Source organism: Streptopelia decaocto (genome assembly GCF_964273445.1).
Source record: "Streptopelia decaocto genome assembly, chromosome: 4".
In the NCBI taxonomy this organism is placed as follows: domain Eukaryota; kingdom Metazoa; phylum Chordata; class Aves; order Columbiformes; family Columbidae; genus Streptopelia; species Streptopelia decaocto.
In genome coordinates, this window is record NC_138658.1 from 39,258,078 (window position 1) to 39,277,671 (window position 19,594).

Here is a 19,594-nt window from a genome sequence, read left to right on the forward strand (position 1 = left end):
TTTCTGTTTATTTTCCTCTGATGATATATGGAAGATGACACATGGCCATAATACATCTTATAGTGAAGAAAAAAAGAGGGGGAGGGAAAAGTCTCATGTTAATTACAGCTTTTAGAACTCTATCATTTTGTATTTCTGGGTTTTCTAAAACTATACCTATGCAACTGTAATTTTGCATTAACTTCGTGGAGCTGTTTAGTTCCTTTATATACCATGTTAGTAACACTTTAGTTTGAGCTTTTCTGAGGTGACCTTAGACTCAGGCATTAATTATAGAAGACCCACTGGTACTAGAGACTATTAGAATAGTGTTCCTGATGCAGTTTGTGTGAATTAATCTGTTTAAGCACCAATACAAACACCTTAACACTATTATTAGATTTTTTTCAGGTAATCTTGTTCCATTTTGGTCCTTTTTATCCTGACAGGTAGTTCAGTTACTAAAACACACTGTGAAGCCTTTCGGTTTCCCACATGCTTGTTCATTCAGTTGATTAATGGTCTACAACCAGTCTGTTCTAATGTTACATGAAAAAAGCATTCTGGTGGCTGTGGTGTTGGTGATAAGCAGTTAGGCTAAATAGATGTACTGAGCATCCCTTGGCTACAGAGTTTTGATTAGATTCAGCTCAGCCTGTAAAATGCTACTGAGGATATTGCTACTCTGCTGTAGTGATAGAGCAACTCATATCAAAACAGCATGTGTTGCTGCTTATCTTTCATTGTACACTGCAGCATTCTTAAATATACTGGACATACCAAATAGTATGGATGTTTTTTTTCATTCCTTTTTGTTCTCCAGGTGTTTTACAGTGAAGAAGTGGGTAGAATGAGTCTTTCTATCCACCAGCCCATTGTAGTGCTTGCAACAAGTGTTAAAAGCCATAGAGTTTTTTGAAATATTTATTTTTATGAAGCGTTTGTTCAAGCCTTCAGACAATTTACTATTCAGAGTTCCTACACAGTCACCCTTCTGCTGAAACACAACAATGCCACTGGTTAACCTCAAGATGTATTTTTAAGCAATCAATTCCCCCACATGCACTGTATTTTTACTTTGCAATGCATACAATGGAAGTTCAGAGGTTGTATTTTTTACTGTTTCAAATGGATGCAAAAGGTGAGAAATATACTACTCTAATGTTCCATACAGCACAAGCTATAAGATTTAGGAATTAATTATTGATTGAGAAAATGCACATATTTGAGATAAAGCACAGTGTCTTGATTTAAAATGGCCAAAATTAAATGAGTGGTGTAAAAGTTCCCATAAGCAGAGGTGAATTGTTCCAACTGGTAGTTGTATAATGCACTTTCTTCTAAGACACAACTGCCAACAGTAAGGCCTGTGATGACATTTAAAATGATGTCTTGTAAAATGCCTAGATACCTGTGAGAATTAATCTCAAGAGCATTGAGCTCGTTTTTTTTTTTGTCTTGCAAATTAGTTGGCTCAGCAAACAATATTTTTTTTTAAAGATAAATAACATAAAAAGGCTACTTCCCTAAGTATGACAATAATTATTTTGTAGTCCTCTCTGGCAAGGCAACAGCTAGGCCAGCTGATTGTTCCCCCACTCCTGAACTAAAACCTCCCTTACTTTTGGGAACTGTGGAGTCCTGCAATGCAACAAGGCCCAGTTCAGGTTACCAGAGCTTTGGTGTTGCCACTTGGGGCTTCTGGCACTCTGCCAGCCATTGCTGTTTCTTGCCCCACTCGTTATGCTGCTTCGTTCTTCTGCTTGTTACTGTTACTGATTATCGGATTGGATATTAGGAAAAATTTATTCATGGAAAGGGTTGTGAAGCACTGGAACAGGCTGCCCATGGAAGTGGTTGAGTCACCATCCCTGGTCTGTTTTAAAAGACATGTAGATGAGGTTCTTAGGGACATGGTTTAGTGAGAGAGTTAGGTTATGGCTGGACTTGATGATCTTAAGGGTCTCTTCCAACCAAAATTATTCTATGATCTTTTAGCTGCCCTGGCTCTCCACTGTGTCTTTTGGAGCAGATGCTGTTGATTCAACATTTTAGGAAGAGCGTGTGAAGGCCTGTCATGCCCTGAGTGTATACGGACTGCTGATAATCAGCTTCTCCCACTTCATGAACTCTTCAAATCTCATGCCATTTTTTTCCTTGCAGTCTGACACAGAAGTTATGATCTTAGAGTAACATGAAAAGTCAGTCCAGGCCTAGTCAGTCTGTTGAAATCTGGAAATTATGTCTAATGCAGTTTAAAAGTTGAATTTTACAGTTACTATTTTTCACTTTTTTTGTAAAAAGAAATGCATATCAATGTTTTTGAACCACATAAGTAAAATAAGTACATTTTAGAGGTTCCCATTTGTCCCTCTTCTCTCCTGTCTAGGTAATGCTCTTCCTTTATCTACCTCCTACCCAGGATGGGATTTCTTTTTGTTGAGGGTTAGGAAAATGCATCGCCACTATAAGCATGGTTCACATTTCCATCTTAGCAACAATTTCCTTTCATTTTTATCTCTTGTGAATTATAAGCAAACAATATTCTAAATATCCAATTATAGTACAATATGAATATACCCTTTTAAAAATTTTAAGGACCATATTCTTATCTCTTGTCTGTTTTTTGTTGTTGTTGGAGTTTGGTTTTTGGTTTTTTTTTCAGTTCTGGATATGAGCAGGGAGTCAAATAACAAAATCTAAAGTTATATATTTTTCTCCCTTTTTCTGCCAAGCTATGCTATTTGTATAAAGCCATTCCTGAAGAGAGAAGCAATTTAGTTCATATTTCTCCTGCCAACCATCATGTTACTGTAGCAGCAATCTGGAAAAGGCAAGGCCTCATATTCACTCCCAATAACATTTCTAGACAACTTACAGAGGACTAGATGGTCCTTGAAAAGAAATTTTGTATATGCTACTGGATTCCAAAGGTTAATAAGAAATTTAAATATTTTCCTCCAGAAAAGTGAATTTTGGTTTGTTTGTTTTCTGTATTAGTTTGATATTAGCATGATTAAAAATTCTGTTATCTATTTACAATGAAATTATTTATTCTTGCTTGCAAATGTGTTGTTCAGGATTTCCTCAACAGAGTTTTTATTTTTCCCAATTGCATAAATAGGATTTGATTACAGCTGTGTCTGTAATGCTAAGGAAAAGCCTTTTTTATTGCCTCAGACCTTGTCAGAGTTATGTAATAAATAATTAAAAGTATTGTCAATGTTACTGCAATGGCTTTCCAAGCTGTTAGTTGATAGAGTAGCAATTAGAAAATAAGAGGGGCGGGGGGCGGAATTTTTGATCCTGTTTCCATTGATGCACAATCAACTAAGTTGCTTTCCTATAAATTAGGCTTATGATGTAAAAGTAGTGAGATACTGTGAGAAGTTTGGGAAAAATAGAAGAGACTCATGATAAATATATTTTGGTTTCTGATGCAAGTTTGCTTCACTCTGAGGAAAAATATAATTCCAGCAACTTAACCCCAGTCCTCCTCCTATTTCTTATATAGTTCATAGAAATTTAAGATTGGGATCAACCTCAATAGATGACCAAAGTTGTATTGAACATGTCTCTGAGGCACAGTATCATTTCTTTCTTGACTGTGTATGGATTACACAGTTCCCTGGATTGCCTATCTCATTGTTTCACTACTCATACCATTAGAAAAATGTTCTTATTTTCTATCTGAAAATCCATAACTTTTTTTTTTTTGTGCTATTTGAATATTCCTATTTTATGTAAAGGCAATTACTTTTATGTAAGGCATGTGCAGTTTTGATTTTCTCTCTATATAACAAATCAGCAAAGAAAATGCCTTCATGCATTTACTGAATTAAAGTTTTCATACTTTTTAGGTTAAAGTAATATACACATTCAAAACCCCAAAAAGCATTTGTTCAAAGCAAGCAATACCTTTCCTAGTATGAAAGAAAAAAATTATTTGATAAAACAACCCTCCTTTGTTTTCCCAAGAACCAGTTTGTACTAGTCCCTGACCTGACTCTTGAACTGATTTCAAATTAAAAATGTTCACCTAAATGTCTTCTGAAGGTTTTGAAATACAAAATTTACAGACAGGATGAAAACTACACCAAGCTCCAAGAGAAGCTGAGACATCTACTGTCAAAAAAAAAAAAAAAAAAAAAAAAAAATTAAAAAAACCCCTATTTTGTGCATTTATCAAATCACTGCTCTGTTCAAGAAAACTTGACCAGTATTTTAGCAGATGTGCTGCACCCCGGTCTCCTGTCTACGAGGATAAGGAATGTTGAGGAAGAAAATTATCTTGTTTGTATTTAAATGGAAATTCACTTGCCAAAAAAGCAGAATGTGATAGCAGTCTGAATTGATAAGCTGTTACTCTTATTAATTAAAATAAATGAAGTCCATCTCCACAGTGCAAGAAGGCAAACTTGTATACAGTTGTGCATTAAGAAAATTCAGAAATTATGTAAAAGATAGTACAGGTTGTTTTAAATAGTTTTTACTTTATGACTTTCCAGTTGCACTCCCTTATCAGGGCGTGTAAAAGATTATTGTTTAGAAATGTATGTGGCAAGAAAGTGGAAGATGATGTCTGACTCAATGTTTTTATTCAGCTGATTATCTTTATTTCCCCTTTAACTTCTTACCTTTTGGTTTTTTTAAGATGATGTGTGACTACATTAATTTTGAATTTGTATTCCTGTCTACCCTTGCTAAGAAATACAGTCACACTCCCCTCATGGGACTTCCATTCTGCATTGAAATATTGCTCTAGGATAAAGTTAGATATCTGTTCTCCCTGTCACAACTTTCATGAGAGAGGATGGACTCTGAGTTTGTGTGATGTACACAGACAATGTTGTACTGGATTCTGGATGGAATATTTAGGGGTAGTAGACAGAATTCCTAATATACTGAAAAAAAAAAAGGCAGAATTATCTTATCCAAAATAATAAGATGCACTGTAAGTAAGAAGACTTACTTATTTGTAGGGTCATGTATTAAAATAAACTCCTTTTATTTAGTAAAGCATTTAGCACATAAAGCATTCTTATTCCCTAATACAAATGTTATTGGATTAATGGATGCTTGAAAGCTTGAATTAAAGAGTGTGCTTAAACATTTTTATGAATTATAGTTTTGACTTGCTGTGGCTGTGAATTCTTGCCTGAGTAAACTAATAGCAGTGAGTATAAATAGTAAATAATTCAGATTTGGACACAGTTCTTCCCCACAGACACTGAGTGGCTTATGTTCTTTGTCCGCTTAATTTCCTGCATTAAGCAGTTAAGCAATTGCTTAACTTCCTTTAACTTATATGGCAAAGCCAGTTTTTTTTTTTACCATGCCTATTGAATTATAAATAATGTTCATCTGAATTATAAAAACAGCCCCCCAAAACAAAATCCAAGAGACCCTATTGCAATGTGTTTTGTTGTTTTAAGCAAGGTCCCCTATTCATTGCATGCAGAAATGGTGCAGAACTCCTGTTGCATGTTCAAATTGTTTTACAGCTGATATATTTTGCCAACAATACCCCTGTTCTCTTTATCATACCTGGCAACTGTATCAACATGGCTGATCCAGAGCCATTATTCTGCTATTACACATTTGTACTGGGCATACAAAATATTTTTTTATTTGTCTCACCCTAATCCTGTTCATGCCATCTACCGAACAAGAGGGTTTATTCTCTTTCTGCTTGCTGTATCTGTATTTAATATAAGCAGAAGGTGCTTTAACTGAGGTGTCCTTGAACTATCTCAAGTTGTCAGGCATAAAACTTAAGACCTTTAGGGTTAGGTATAGAGTGTTTTGTTTCCTAGGAGACAGTAACATCCTTGAGTGGGGCTAAAAAACCTTACAGAATATCTGATATTTGGCCAAGGCAGTACTTTAGCTGGATGTCTGTAATATCTTTCTTTACTGATTTTTCAGCTGAGTATCTATGGAGAAGCATTTTGGGATTGTATGTTAAAACCCTTACAATACAATAACACTAAGCAATGTAGAGATGTTAACTCCAAAATCATCATAGTGTTTTAAGAAAAAAAAAAACAAAACACTAAGATATTTTCAAGATGTTGCTTACATTGAGTACTGAGTTAAAAATCAGTGTAATAACTCTGTAATCACAAAGGTTTGACAGCACTGTATGAATTAAACAGTACTCTTAGGATTCCTATCCAGTGGAGCACTCTGATGGGATTTTTGGGCCTCAGGTTGAATATATTTATGTCATTCTCGTAATTCTGGGTCCTTCCCCTCCTTTGCTCTCTTCTTGAAAAATCAAAATCCGGGTAACTGAACTAAAACATCTCATTTTCCTTAGTTTCTGGGGTTATTTATGCTGCAATTGTTAACCAGCCTCAGAGGGAGTTAGTATCAAGTCCTAGTTCTAGGTTGGTGTCACATATCGCATTTGGGTGAGCCCCCTTTTAAGCCCAAAGAGACCAAAAATTCACCATCTGGCTTTTTTACTCTCTTTGTTCTCTACAATACTTTATAGCCCTGACACACTTTCTGAATGGCTCTTTTGCCCTCAGGTAGAACAAACAGTATAGGAGGTCTTATATCTGTCTATCGATAGGTTTAAAGTAGCCTTCTGTAGCCAGTAATGGGACATTAAACTCCTTCATGCTCTTTTGCACCAGAATTTTACTCCTCTTGCATTGTGAAATTTCCCCCTTGTCACCCTGGCATTTTAGGTAAACTTCTGGATAGTCCAGCTCCAAACCAGCCTGGAGTGAGGGCAATTACTTTAAGCTATCAAGGAAAGAAAAGCAGAGGCAGGGGAGTGTTTTAATGTGCTTATGATAATATGTAATGCTGAGGAAACTCATACACAGCAATTTTCTGTACAGAGAACCCTCCAGGCCTACTGATCATCCAGAAGTATTGTATCTCTTTTTTTAAATACTTTTCTTCTAAGCTCTCTGTCTTCTCACAGTCACCCATATGGTCTCTTATGACCTGAGCTCCTTCAGACAAAATTAACCAACTGCTTTCAGCTGGGTCTGGTAGATGACCACCTCATTCCTAGCTAATCAGGAGAAGCTGCAGGGTGAGAGAGAGCATGCAAACAAGAAAGCTGGGAGAAATATCCATTTTATTTTAAAGCCTACAAGCTTTTGTTAATGTTCTGTTTATTTTAGTACAGTGTTAGGAAAGAGTTGTGCTTCACAACTAGTGTGCACTTCATGGCCCAACTTCCTGTGTAAGTGCAAAAGCAATTTATATACTGCAATTGGTCAAGTACTTCTGTAGCACAATATGAGAAAGTTTAGCGTGTTCCTGAGTCACTCTAGATAATATCCCTAGTATCTATTATCTTGGCTTATGCACAGTGATAGTGCTCCATAGTCAGCGTGGAGGAACAGAAAACTATTTTAAAAGTACTTACTTTCAGGTTCACTAGCAAGGGACAATATGGAGAAACTGTAGTCCTATGAAAAATATTAATCTCTTTTAAGAAAAACAAAGGAAAGAATCCACCTTTCTTTTTACAGGGTGAATAGCTGGAATATACAGAAAACTATATTGTAAAAACATCGAGTAGCAATAGTATATGTTATCATATAGGTCATTTATTCTGGAATTTCCATTATGTTAGTAACTACCTGGATAAATCTCTCTTAATTAAAGCAAATTAGTTACTTTGGGTCTACTTAGAATATGTGCGAGAGAGGCTAAAATTTCTGTGTCTTGGGAGTTGAATGACAGTAGCTTATTGTTACGGTATCATGAAACAGATTTGATACAATTGTACTATTGAATTTTAAGTAGTACTCTGACTCATCAGCTGCTCCTTTAATAATATAATTCCCATATGTAGTATGAAATCATAAAGATTCACATAAAAACTTAGTCTCAGATTTTCTAACATATTTGTGTGTTATGTACATCTGTTTGAAAATAAAAACTACAAGATACCTGTTAGTAATGAAACATAAACAAAGAGTGCTTCATAATACTTTTTTCCCTTGTAAGTAACATTAATTATTTCAATTAAGAATTTAAATGAAATTATAATTGTATGCACAAAGTTTGGAATAAAAAAATATTTTATTTCTAAAAAATTCTAAAATTGAATAACTATGGCATTTTTAATTGCATATTCTATGCTTTTAATGTTTTGTGTGTGTGTGTGCAATATGACATAGAGCATTGATAGAGGGTCTAAGGATACCACTGGATGTTTCAGCTTGCAGTTGCTTTCCTGTTCATCCTCTCCTGCAGCTGTTCATGATTAGCTGAGGATTGGGTGGCCTTGGTCACTTATCAAATCCAGCTGGAAAGCTGATTAATTTCCCTAAAAGAGCTCAGGTAAAATGAGGTATTTTCTTATGAGTGGGCTCTGAGGGAGAGGGACAAAGAGGTTGTAAACTGATCAATTAGATGTAGAGAAAAGTGTATCTTCTTGAGAACCTGAGTAGGTGAGAAGTGCTTAGAAACTCTGAAGAGTTCATCCTCTGCAAGAATGAGAAGGATAAAAACAGTTGAGAAGAAGTGAAGGATTTATGTTCTCATTTTCTTTGAAGTGTTTTTGTTTGTTCTCTGCTCTCTGACTGGAAGAGATAGAGGTATAGTTGCCTGAGGTAGGTACTAAGCAAGCCAAGTACTGACGATGAGAACTAACTTGGGAATAAAAAGTTGGAATAGAAAGTCTGTGCTTTGCCAGGGAACAAACAGATGATTTCTTTAGAGAATGAAAATCTCCAGTTTCTGAAACCAAATCGGCAGTGCTGAGACATTAGAAACACTGACTGTATCTGGCTGGTGACATGGAGTGCAAGGGCGTTCAAGGAGCCCTGAGCAAAACATTTGTTTTCCTTACCATGTGTTCTGGAAAGCTGGACACTGTAAACTTCAATGCTAAAGTTCGGTTGTGGTTTGTTGCGGGATTTTTTTGTTTGTTTATTTGTTCTTAATGGTGAGTGGGGAGGAGTGCTCTGCTTGCTGAAATGTAGAGTAACTGAGTAATCAGGTTCCTTGCATCAATCAAAAGGAGTATTGCTGGAACTGATCCATTTGTTCTTGGTTTTGCCATGAAAGCTTGATTCTGATGCAGAAAGGTCTTAGCTTAATTTACAATCCACATCTTTATGTATAAAAGGCTTTAAGCTGATTGTGTCTCCAGAAGGAAGGCTAGATGGACCAGGTGAATTCAGAGGGACTTCTGAGTCTCATTCTTTGTACCTACTTTGTTATTTTTATATCAGAAGTAACAAGAGTGTCGCTAAAAACATTGCCAAAAATTCTTCAGAGATATTCCAGACCCAATGTACCAACTGAACTCTAGTCAAACTGTTCTTTTTGCCTTTGTGGTCCATTCTGTGCTATCAGTTTGAGGAAAATAATTGTTTTGTTTCGTTGTAGGGAAAGGTGAACATGGAAAGCCATACCCTCTTACTGAGGAAGACCATGATGATTCTGCTTATAGGGAAAATGGCTTCAACATATTTGTTAGCAACAACATAGCACTGGAGCGATCCCTGCCAGACATCCGACATCCAAAGTATGTATATTTTTTTCCTGGACTACTTGATTTTAAGTTTTTGTCTTTGTATACTTCTGAAGAATCTGTTTTCTTCAAAGGTCAAATATAAGCCCTCAACCAAAAAAAAAGTGACCATTTCAAATGGAAAATTTGTCACGGTTGTTAAATCATTTGCTCCATTGTCTTTTAAACTAACCTCTTATCTTAGTAGCATATTTCGACTATAAAAAGTGTCTTAATTACAGAATGATTTTCATGGCGTTTCTGGGCAGTGATTTGTTAGGCAGTGATAAATCGTATTTCACATAGTTTTTCAGATTCTCATTTGGTAATAGTTGCAGATCTTTGGGCTGGAGGGCAGGGTGACAAGTTCCATAAAAATTTTGGCTAAATATTTGGATCAGTGTCTTCAAAAATTTTATTTTGGTTTTGTTACATGGAAAGTGAAAACAATTCAGGAGCTGCAGCTTATCAGGTGCTGAAACTACAGCTGATTTATGCAGTGTAGAATTAGGTGAAAACAGAATGAGCAATGATGAAATGTATATGCAGAATTTTTGGGGGGATTGAATGCTGGTGTTGTTTCTTAATAGCAGTAATATCCTACAGAGAAATAGGATAAAGGTTATTCTGGAAAATAACCACTTAGCTAAGAATTATAATGCAGTTCTCAGCAAACATAACTGTCTTTTCATGTTGTGTAGGTTTTGGTTCTGTTATATGAAGAGTAAAGCTTCCTATCTGTAACAGGAAAGGGCATGTATGCCATTCTAGGCTTCAGAATCTAGACCTTTATAGTCATTCTGAGTTCTAAAGAGAGGGATGATTTAGTTTGTCTCTTTACATGGTGTTTTTTCTCTCTTTTAATTGGGTGTTAAGCAGTTAGTATATGGGGTAAGGTACAGGTTTGTGACAAAACTAATTGTCTCCATGACTAGGTGTGTATTTTCCTTCAGATACAATTCCCTGTATTATGTGGTGTTTCAAGTTGAGATATCTGCTTATTTCTTAACCTGTACAATTTTGCTGTGCGAATTAGTTTGAAATTCTTCAGAGAACTAAACAGAACTTGAGAGCTTGACAGAAGTTCTGGGTGCAGAGAAAGAGAAATATCATGGCAACTAATGCCTTATTCTATCAAATGTAGAACTGTCCTTTTCAAAGAATGAACAGTGTATAAATATTTGCATTGTAAGATTAATAAAATATAATTCACTGTGGCTGAATTAGCAAAAAAATCTTTGGAGATGTTACTTATTTAATTGCCATGTTGCATTGTTGTGAGAAAACACTGTTTATCTGTTAAATTGTATACATTAGCATCGTTTGCATAGAATTAAGTCAAAAGAAACAACTTTTTAAAAATAAGCTGTATGTTTCATCTGCTTTGCCTTCTACTTTGCCAAAGTACCTGAAATTATTTATAGAAATAGTGCTTACAAGAAGTTTGAAATCTAATGCACAGCTGTACAGCATCAAAGCTGTGATAAATTACGTTGTTGACATTATAAATATGCTCATCAAGCAGCCTTCTCTATTAGCAAAACTGCAGAGGGCAATTACTAAGTACAAAAAAAACCTGAAATGGTGATCCTTCCTTTGTATTTTTGCAAGTTGTTCTTCTGACAGTTTGTTTCTCACTTGCTACTGTCCACACAGTTGATGACATTTCCATGCGTGTCCCCAGAAGCAATGTGAGCGATGTGCTGTCAGAAATGACATATTGGGAACAAGTCAGTGTCACACCAACCTTTCTCTGCCCCCTTCCCCCTGCACAAATACATTAGTGACTTTCACCTAAGCGTGTTGTTAGGGAAACTTGAATCCTTAGGTATCTGCATCATTTTCATGTTGCAATCCAGCTGGGTTCTTGTGCTGGCCAGTGAAATCTTGTATAGTTGATGTTTTAGTAGTGTCCTGAGTAAACTGACTTCCATCATATCCTTCCAACCTTCCTTATGTTAAACACTTGTAGGGCAGGTAGTCCATTAGTTAATTGACTGTGTCATTTCTAAATGTAAAGATAAAATATGTTCTTGTGCTAAATTTGTGTACTAAGTAGTGCACTGATAAAAGTAACAAAGCTGGGCTCTGTACTTCTGGTGGTTACATCTTGGAGCAAGTCTAAGTCTTGAACTTCCAGGATGCCCAGAAGTCTGACAGTGTGTTCTGACCTACTGGCTGAAACAAACCCATCTCTTGGCTGCTGTGTGTTGAAAAGAATGCAGGCCAGTCTCAGACTGCACCTCACTTGGGCCATGACTCCTCTCTTCAGAAGCATGTGTGAAATGTGGAGTAGCTCATACCCTATAAGGTTGCTTTCAGAGAAAACTGTATAACTTCTGTGCCAGAAGACAGGGTTCTTACTGAAATAAAATGAGAGTAGGTAATTCAAGTGATGTATAGGAGGCAAGATCTAGTTTGGTCAGCTTCTGAGTGTTATAGAGGGCTTTTGCTCTGGAGAGTCTAGCTGCCCTTCAGCTTTTAATTCTCTTCTTTTGCATGTTTGTGCAGGATACTATTGTTAAAGACTTTGAAGCTTTGTTCTTCTGTCTCTATTCAGTGTATACCATTTGCACAGGGGCTTGTCTGTGCTGAAGACTATTTTTGCGAAACTCTTGTGTAGGTTTTGTTTTAAAGAACCAAATAGAATAGTTTTATATCCATCATTAGAAAAAAATTCACAAAATGAACCTTCAAATACAACAAACAAAATTTCTATATTTCTCTGAAATAACTTCATTGAAAATACTTTATTCTAAAGTCTTAGACCGAAGAAATTTTGGGTCCCAATTCTAAGCATTTGGCTTTCTGGGAAGTATGCAAAGATAGCAGATAACCAAAGCTTGCTCTTTTTAATCCAAATGAAGTTTCTCCTTGGTCTCTTTGGAAATTGGGCTCAGGATTTGCAAAATATATCTTCTGTGAAGGAACTGGGTGCAACTAAAAAAATGCTTAGATGATTAAGCTATGAGAAATTCAGGTTTTCTTTCTTTTTTTTTAGTATTCTTGTTTTTCCTTTAAGTGTGATATCTTAAAAGCACTTCAGCAAGATGTATTCAGATTGATGCTTCTTTCCTTTTTAAGACATTAAAATGTATGTGCTGTAAAAATCCCCAGAGAAATGAAACAGTTATCTTCTGTTTTAAGGCTGACTTAACAACTTCCCTGTGTCTTAAATATGCTTCTATTGTGTTCCTCTATCTCCTATGTCGTATTCCATCTGTCATAGCTACACTTGAAGAATATTTTTTTTTTTATTTCTGAGATGTCTCTGATGTTTTGTTTCTGTTTCACTCTTATGCAAAATTTTTCTCACAGTGGATGCTCTTGCCAAGTGATATTAGCTAATCCTCTGTTCTTTGCCTATAATCACCCCCTAGCTTCAAGGTTAAAAACCAAACCAACCAACCAAAATACCTAACCAAACATAAAACCAACTTTAATTCCAAGTAAAAATCTGAAATAGGATTATCATCTCAGTTCATTGAGTTTCAGGACTGATTTAGTAAAAACAAGGGTTCTGATCACCTGGAACCTAAGGCAACATTATGAGTTTTAGGTAGTATTGAGAGCTGGCAATGGAATTACTATTTAAGAATTAGAAGTTTTATACCAATACAAAAAAAATTTCAAAACCCACGAGAATAGTGTGTTTATTTTTAATTTTCGCCCACCCTATGCCGCTTTCTGTATGCTGCAATACAACATAGATTCATTTTGTACTGAAATTCTTAATGCTTACATTGGACACTCAACTTGATTTTTCTGGTGTGTGGTTTTTAGCCCTTATGGGCTGGAGTCAGTGGTTCCAAGTGTTGACTATTGGTCTTGCCGTTGCTGTGTGAAGTGGTGGCCTTTCACTGTCGCTCCCAGCAGCTTCCTTTTCAGAAGTCTGAGCCTTGCTCATTTTTCTCATATGCTAAATTTTTCAAAGGCCTCAGAAGAAATGCATTTTCATATTCAAAGGAATACAGGTGTTTAGCTAAAGGCTGCGAGATCATCTTTGTCATGAACACTACTGAGATTTTCTTTTTAATAATAAAAAAGCAAATTTCACTCTACCTGTTCTGCATAAATGAAATTCTCCAACTCTCCCTCCTTATCAGTAGCAGAAGCTGAGAGAATGCCTGAATGGTTCTTTCTCAAAATATTTGAATTCAGTGTGGTTGCTGTCCCTTTTATTTTTAAAAGAGGCTAAAATGAATATGCGATGGGTTTCCTTAGAGGGATTTGTTTGGGATTTTTTTGTCTGTGTCTTTGGAATAGTTGCAGAGTTACTGTTAATCCTTAAGTGTGTTTTAGCAAACTTTGCAGGAAGACTAGAATTACTAGGTTCATATGGGAAAGGGGTATATTATATGAATGTTATAGTTATACAATCATGCAGTAGTTCAGATCTGAATCCTCTAATGTCGGGGGTCAAGACCCCGGCATGGGTTCGGGCCTACGGCGACGGAGGAAGAAATGCAGCCGTCCGATGCGGATGATAAACATGCTTCATTTTATTGACACAGAGCGCAAGCTTTTATAACAGTTCTATTAATGATGCCTACTTGTCAAACACCGATTTGATAGCATACGTAATGAGCCCATCCCAACATACATAATGAGTCCATCCCCTTCTGTGGCCCCCCCTGGTATGTGAATTCCCTCGTTATTTCGGAGCTGCCTCCTGGTACTTGTTTATCCAGGCCTTTTCCCAGGAGCTGCCTCCTGAGACTGTGAGACTTGTTTATGCAGGCCTTTCCCAGGCAATATCTTCTCACCCACCCTTGTTCAGCTCATGCTAACTAGGGAAGATCTTTTTCATGGAGAGGGTCTCTGGGGTCATGCCCTTTCCCTTTTAGCCATTCTCCAATACTCTAAAAATTTTCAGTTATTGCATTTAATGTATTTAATTACTTTATATTTATAAATAGGGAGCATTTGTCAAAGTTTAAGCAGTGTCTATTGTCCTTAAAAATACAATTTAAAACCCCATCTTTAATTCAGTACTCCAAGATAGAGTCTGATAATTTCCCTCAGCGTTCTGTGTTCTTAAAGATGGGCTTTGGATGTCCTGCTTCAAGACACTAAAAGAAAAATTATTTAATATCATTTAAGTGGCTGAACTTCACAATATTTAATACGGGTCATGGAAGTAATTAGTTGCTTGGATTGATTTTATTATTATTATTATAAGCTAAGAAAGTAAAAAGTTTTTCTAGTTCTCTTTCACTTTGGGAAATCAGCAATATCTTTATACACGTGTACATGCTGCATTCCTTCGTACTGCTCTTTAATATTATTACCTTAACCTCATCTGGCCACAGAACAATTGGTTAAACTCAAATTTTGATTTAAGTAGGGTAGTGAGGAAAGTGGAGGTTCTAATTTTGACTGCTTTTCAAAGTGTTTTGTGTAGTTACTGAGTATTGTTGTGAAAGTGGAAAATCATGTGGTCCAAAACAGGGTAGGCAACATCCCTGTTTCTCAGCCTCCCCAGATTGTTCTCTGCAGTTGCTTCAGGGCTTCTAGTTCAAAGCGCAGCTCCTCAAAACAGGATCAGTAATATTTTATCCTCAAGAAAACTTGTGGCCTTTTGTCTCTATCATACCTGCTGTCAGTTCCTCTGCAAGATATGTATTGATAGTAACAAATAACATGGAATAATTCCCAAGTGCTTTCTGGGTGGTTTGTGTGTCTTTTTTTTATGTGTCCCCTTCTGCCCTTTGGTGGGGAACAAGCTGCCAGTGAGGAGAGTCCAAGCCTCATGGTTCTATTTCTGTTTACTGAAAAGAGTTTGATAAGAGAAGGAAGCTGTTTATCCAGGCGAAGGAAAGTGGTTCTTGTGTGTTTAGATGCCTTGTATATTACCTAGAATCCAGTAAAGCCTCCCATGCTGCTTAGAAAACAGCAAGCTGCAGTAAACATAACTGTGAAATCTACGCTTAATAGGGACAGGAATACTAAAAGATATTTACCCACCAGCCAGTTCTGTGCATCTGGGATAGCCAAGTCTCTTCGCATTTGGTGATGGTTTAAGTCAGAACTTTCAAATCTCAAATAATACAGTACGGAAAGTAGAAAGTACAAGTAACTTCACTAAGATCTGTGAGAAATGTGGAACATTCTAAATATCTGTACCTTTGTAGGTCACAGGTGAGAGTGATTATGCTGTACATTGTTAATTTAATAGTTTTTTGAAAGCCTCAGTATACCTTCCTTTTTCTTATATATCCATTCTTGCTTCCTTTCCAAGTGTTTGGGTTTTTTTTTCTATATATATATACAATTAGGCATGTATCTAAAGGGAATTTGCATAAGACTGGATGCTTCTAAGCAAATAAAATTTCAGCTCTTACATTAACAAAACAGGGCAAGTGCCCACAATACATTCTCACTGGCAACAAAATTAGCTGTTACACTTCCTGTAATAAGGACAGCAAATGTGCAGCAAAGCTGGAATGAAAAAGCAACTTTTCTCTTTCGCATGGTTCTAATTTTCCAAAGGCTGTGCTGGCTGTGAGATGTGGTAGCAGGCACAGATGTGGTGTCATGCTGGCACCTGAGGTCCATGAGGCTGGACAGCAGCACTTTCACAGTGTTTACTCCCACATCTAACAGCCCTGACTTTGGTGTTACAGACACTTGTCAGACGTAGATGTGGCACCCATTATTTTATCTCATATATTGTCTTTGGGAGATGATGTTGAGAGAGGTGTGAGCCTGGTCACCTATTGATGTGAAAGGAGGTGGAGAAGACAGGTAGGTCACACTATTGTTCAGTTTGTTTAAGATACTTCTAAGTCCTTGGGCCCTGATGGAGTGTACTGAAGGAACTGATGTCGTTCTGAGGCCACTCTCAGTTATCTTTGAATCATTGTGACAATTGGGAGAGGTGTCTGACGACTGGCACAGAACTGGTTGATATGCCAGAGGGTTCCTAGAAGCCTGTGAGATAGCTTTGGAATGTAAGGCCCAGTCATAAAAGGATAATTAGGATTTCTGAAACAGAAATTAAAGGGTAGTTGAACATCATGGGCTGGTTTATTCCTGAAGTAGCATGCTGAAAACACACTTTGAGATGACAAAGACTGAAATTCTAATCCTGTTTCTTCTCCTTTAGCCAGGAAAACAAACCTAGAATCAAAATAGAGGCGTTTTATTGATCATGTTAAGGTCATCCTGACTTTTGAGAGACAGTCAGATTAGCGTGCTTGGTGTTAATGAATTAATTTTGAGTACGTTGATATGTCTGTAATCTCTTTCAAAAAACAGTGGTTGGGGAGGTATGTATGCATATATGTGTATATATTATATAAACTGAGCTGCTGCTGCTATTTTGGAATTAATAGATAATAAAGTGCAATGATTAAGCTGGAATACTATTACAGTACTAGGATGTCTGCTGATGCTAACTTGCTTTGCTAACATAAACGTGCTTTGTGTCGTAGGACTTATCTGCCTCTTATTTTCTTCACTGGGTTAGAGAAGCCTTTCAGTTTGAAGGATTAAGTGAGGCAAACTCACTGACTTTGATTTCTCTGAAGATATGCCCTGCTACTGGAGAGATTGTCCATGACAGACCAAATGATGCAATTTGACATAAAGTAACAAGCACCTATTTCAGCTCTATCAGCTGTGATGAAGTTCATACTGAGGGAAGGCAACATAAAGAACACAAGGCCTTACCTGTTTAGTTTCCAAGATGTTTGTTAGTGCATTTAATAGCAATAATGCAAGCTATTTCTACTGTACAATTTAATCTTTCTCTTTTTCACAAAAACAGCAATAATGTTTCAGAGAAGGTTTATTTGTTCTAGTAGGGAGAAGTGTTGTGATATTTATTGAGGCCTGTACTCAGTAATGTCTACTTGCTTCCCAGCTGTGAGCCACTGTGAAAATAAAGATTGCTTTCCCCTCCATCAGCTCACACCCAAGCTAATTTTATAGCCTTGTCAAATGGCAGTAGAAATTACTAGTTATCACTACTTTATCAGGCTCAGTTGACAAGGCTAGATGGGAACAGAAACACAGTGTGACTGAAACTTGTTGCTGTGAATTGAATACTTTGACATGCTAAGACAATTACTATGTAAATCCTCACTGGTAAATGTTTTGTCCTGGTAGCTTTGTAGAGGGCTTGTCAGTAGCTGGGAGCCCAGTGGGTGCTGTAGTTCCTTTAGAAAGGGAAAGAAAAGGTCATATCTAAAAAGGCAGCTCAAGCTATGAGAGTGTGTGCTGGCGCAGTCAGTGAGGAAAAAAAGGTTGAAAATCTTTCTGTTGTGCTCTTTCTCTGGTACTTCTTGTAAGGGGAGAAAATTGGAGATGGGCTACCTTTATGATGCAGTAACTGCTGTAGTAGGCTGCTGCCTTGCTTCGTAAATGTGGCAAAGGGATGTCTGCAAGACCTTTAACTCCTCCTGTGCTATTATCCATCAGAAAGGGCAGTTTACAAGGTTGTTGATGTGTCTAGAAGGCACAGAGCCTGGTAACTGGCCAAGGCATTGCTATTGGCATCCCTTAATGTGCATAAAATATTGTTGTTGTCATATCCACAGGGTCAAACAAATTGCTGCTTTTATGAATCAGCTTTTGCTGTAAAGCAGCTGAAATGGTGCCAGCCCCGCTGTCCTTTCTTATCATTTCAGAAGCCCATTTTCTTTCATTTGCTCTTCTACAGAGGCAGTAGATTTCTACATGTTCCTGTTAACAGAGAAGCTGTGAAGATGGAGAATTTTGCAGTTCTGCATCTTTCCTTAAGATAGTATACAATGTTTTAGGACTTTTTTTCCTACTTAAAAACTCATCAAGGAGTTAAACAGAACTATCCCTATACCTTGAAGTAAAAGGATGCTATTTCTTTCTTTCTACCTGGTAGAGACTTAAAACATGAAAGAAATCCTAATAGCTTTAGGATTCTCAGTAGTGAAAACAAAGGGTAATTGTAACTCCTTTTTGAGAGCAGTCGTCTTTTCAAGTTACATTTTATTAGCTTCCAGGTGCTAATAAAATTTTTTGTTTGTTTTTCCTTGGACAGGTCAGTATTTCAGGAATAGAGGAAGCTCTAACTATTCTTTTAACCTTCTAAGAATTTCCGTGCAACTTTGACTCTAAAATTGTTTTATTCAGAAACTTGGGTTTGAGTCTTGCTTCAACACAGCAGAAGAATTCTGTATCTCAAAGGAATAACTATATCAGTATTAAGTGTTTTAAAGCTGGTTAAAGGGTGTGACAGTGTATCATTTTTGTAGGTCTTGGACTCCTGGAGCCAAATGTCTGGATATGATAGCAAATTGTAGGAACAGCATGCCAAAACAAAGCTCATAGAAACTTCTGCTTTGTCGGTTATGTGTATTTAACATTTTTCACTATACAAATTATTACAAAAGATGTACCTTACCTTTTTTGTAAAGAAGTTTTGATTTCATGGTAGCCATTTTCTGGTGAATTTTTTATTTTTTTATTTTTATTTTTTTTTTTTTTTCCCAGTTTCCAGAACAGTAATAAGCTACATACCTGGATCACAGATATCATTAGTGTTGAGTAATGTATCTAATAATGGAAGAGAGAAACAAAGATTTTTTGGCCAGAGATAGTGGAAAGGTACTTACTGCTTTGAAAATTAATTTAGAAATAACTCATGCCCTGGTAGAGAAGTCCTCTGTTTTTAAAAATCTAATCTGAAAGTCTCTGTGGGACACATTTAATGATGTAGTATTATTCTTTAATAAGAAATATTAGATATTAAGTTCTGAAGTATCATAGAAAGATTGATCAAAGATAACAATATTTGAAAGCATAATTCAAGGTTCATAACTTTTGATTCATAGTAATAGTCTTGAAAATATCATTGTATCTGATTCATCAGCAAATTCATCATTTGATGCCAATTCTTTCATGCATACACAAATCTGCCTGTAAAATATTTTTCTGGTAGTTGCTTATCATGATTATTTTCTTCCTAGTTATTTCTACCAAAACGTTTGTATATCATTTTCAGAATTAGCACAGAAATTGTTCTGAGATTTGTTTACTAAACAATGAGTTTTCAGTAATCTATTAACATTTACACTAAGAAATTGTTATTCTTATAACCTCAGCTACTGAACCTATTATTCAGCATTGTTCCATAAAAAA

At 36.4% G+C, this 19,594-nt stretch overlaps 1 protein-coding gene across 1 annotated transcript in view; it reads left to right on the plus strand.

Moving 5' to 3' along the window:
* The window catches only part of GALNTL6 (polypeptide N-acetylgalactosaminyltransferase like 6), a gene marked incomplete at both ends in the record, with an annotated part of 443,878 nt that overhangs the window by 177,546 nt on the left and 246,738 nt on the right, over positions 1-19,594 (plus strand). The window contains one exon of the mRNA XM_082050804.1: positions 9,349-9,487. Coding sequence (XP_081906930.1) covers positions 9,349-9,487 — 139 coding nt within the window. The remainder of the gene's footprint in view (positions 1-9,348; positions 9,488-19,594) is intronic.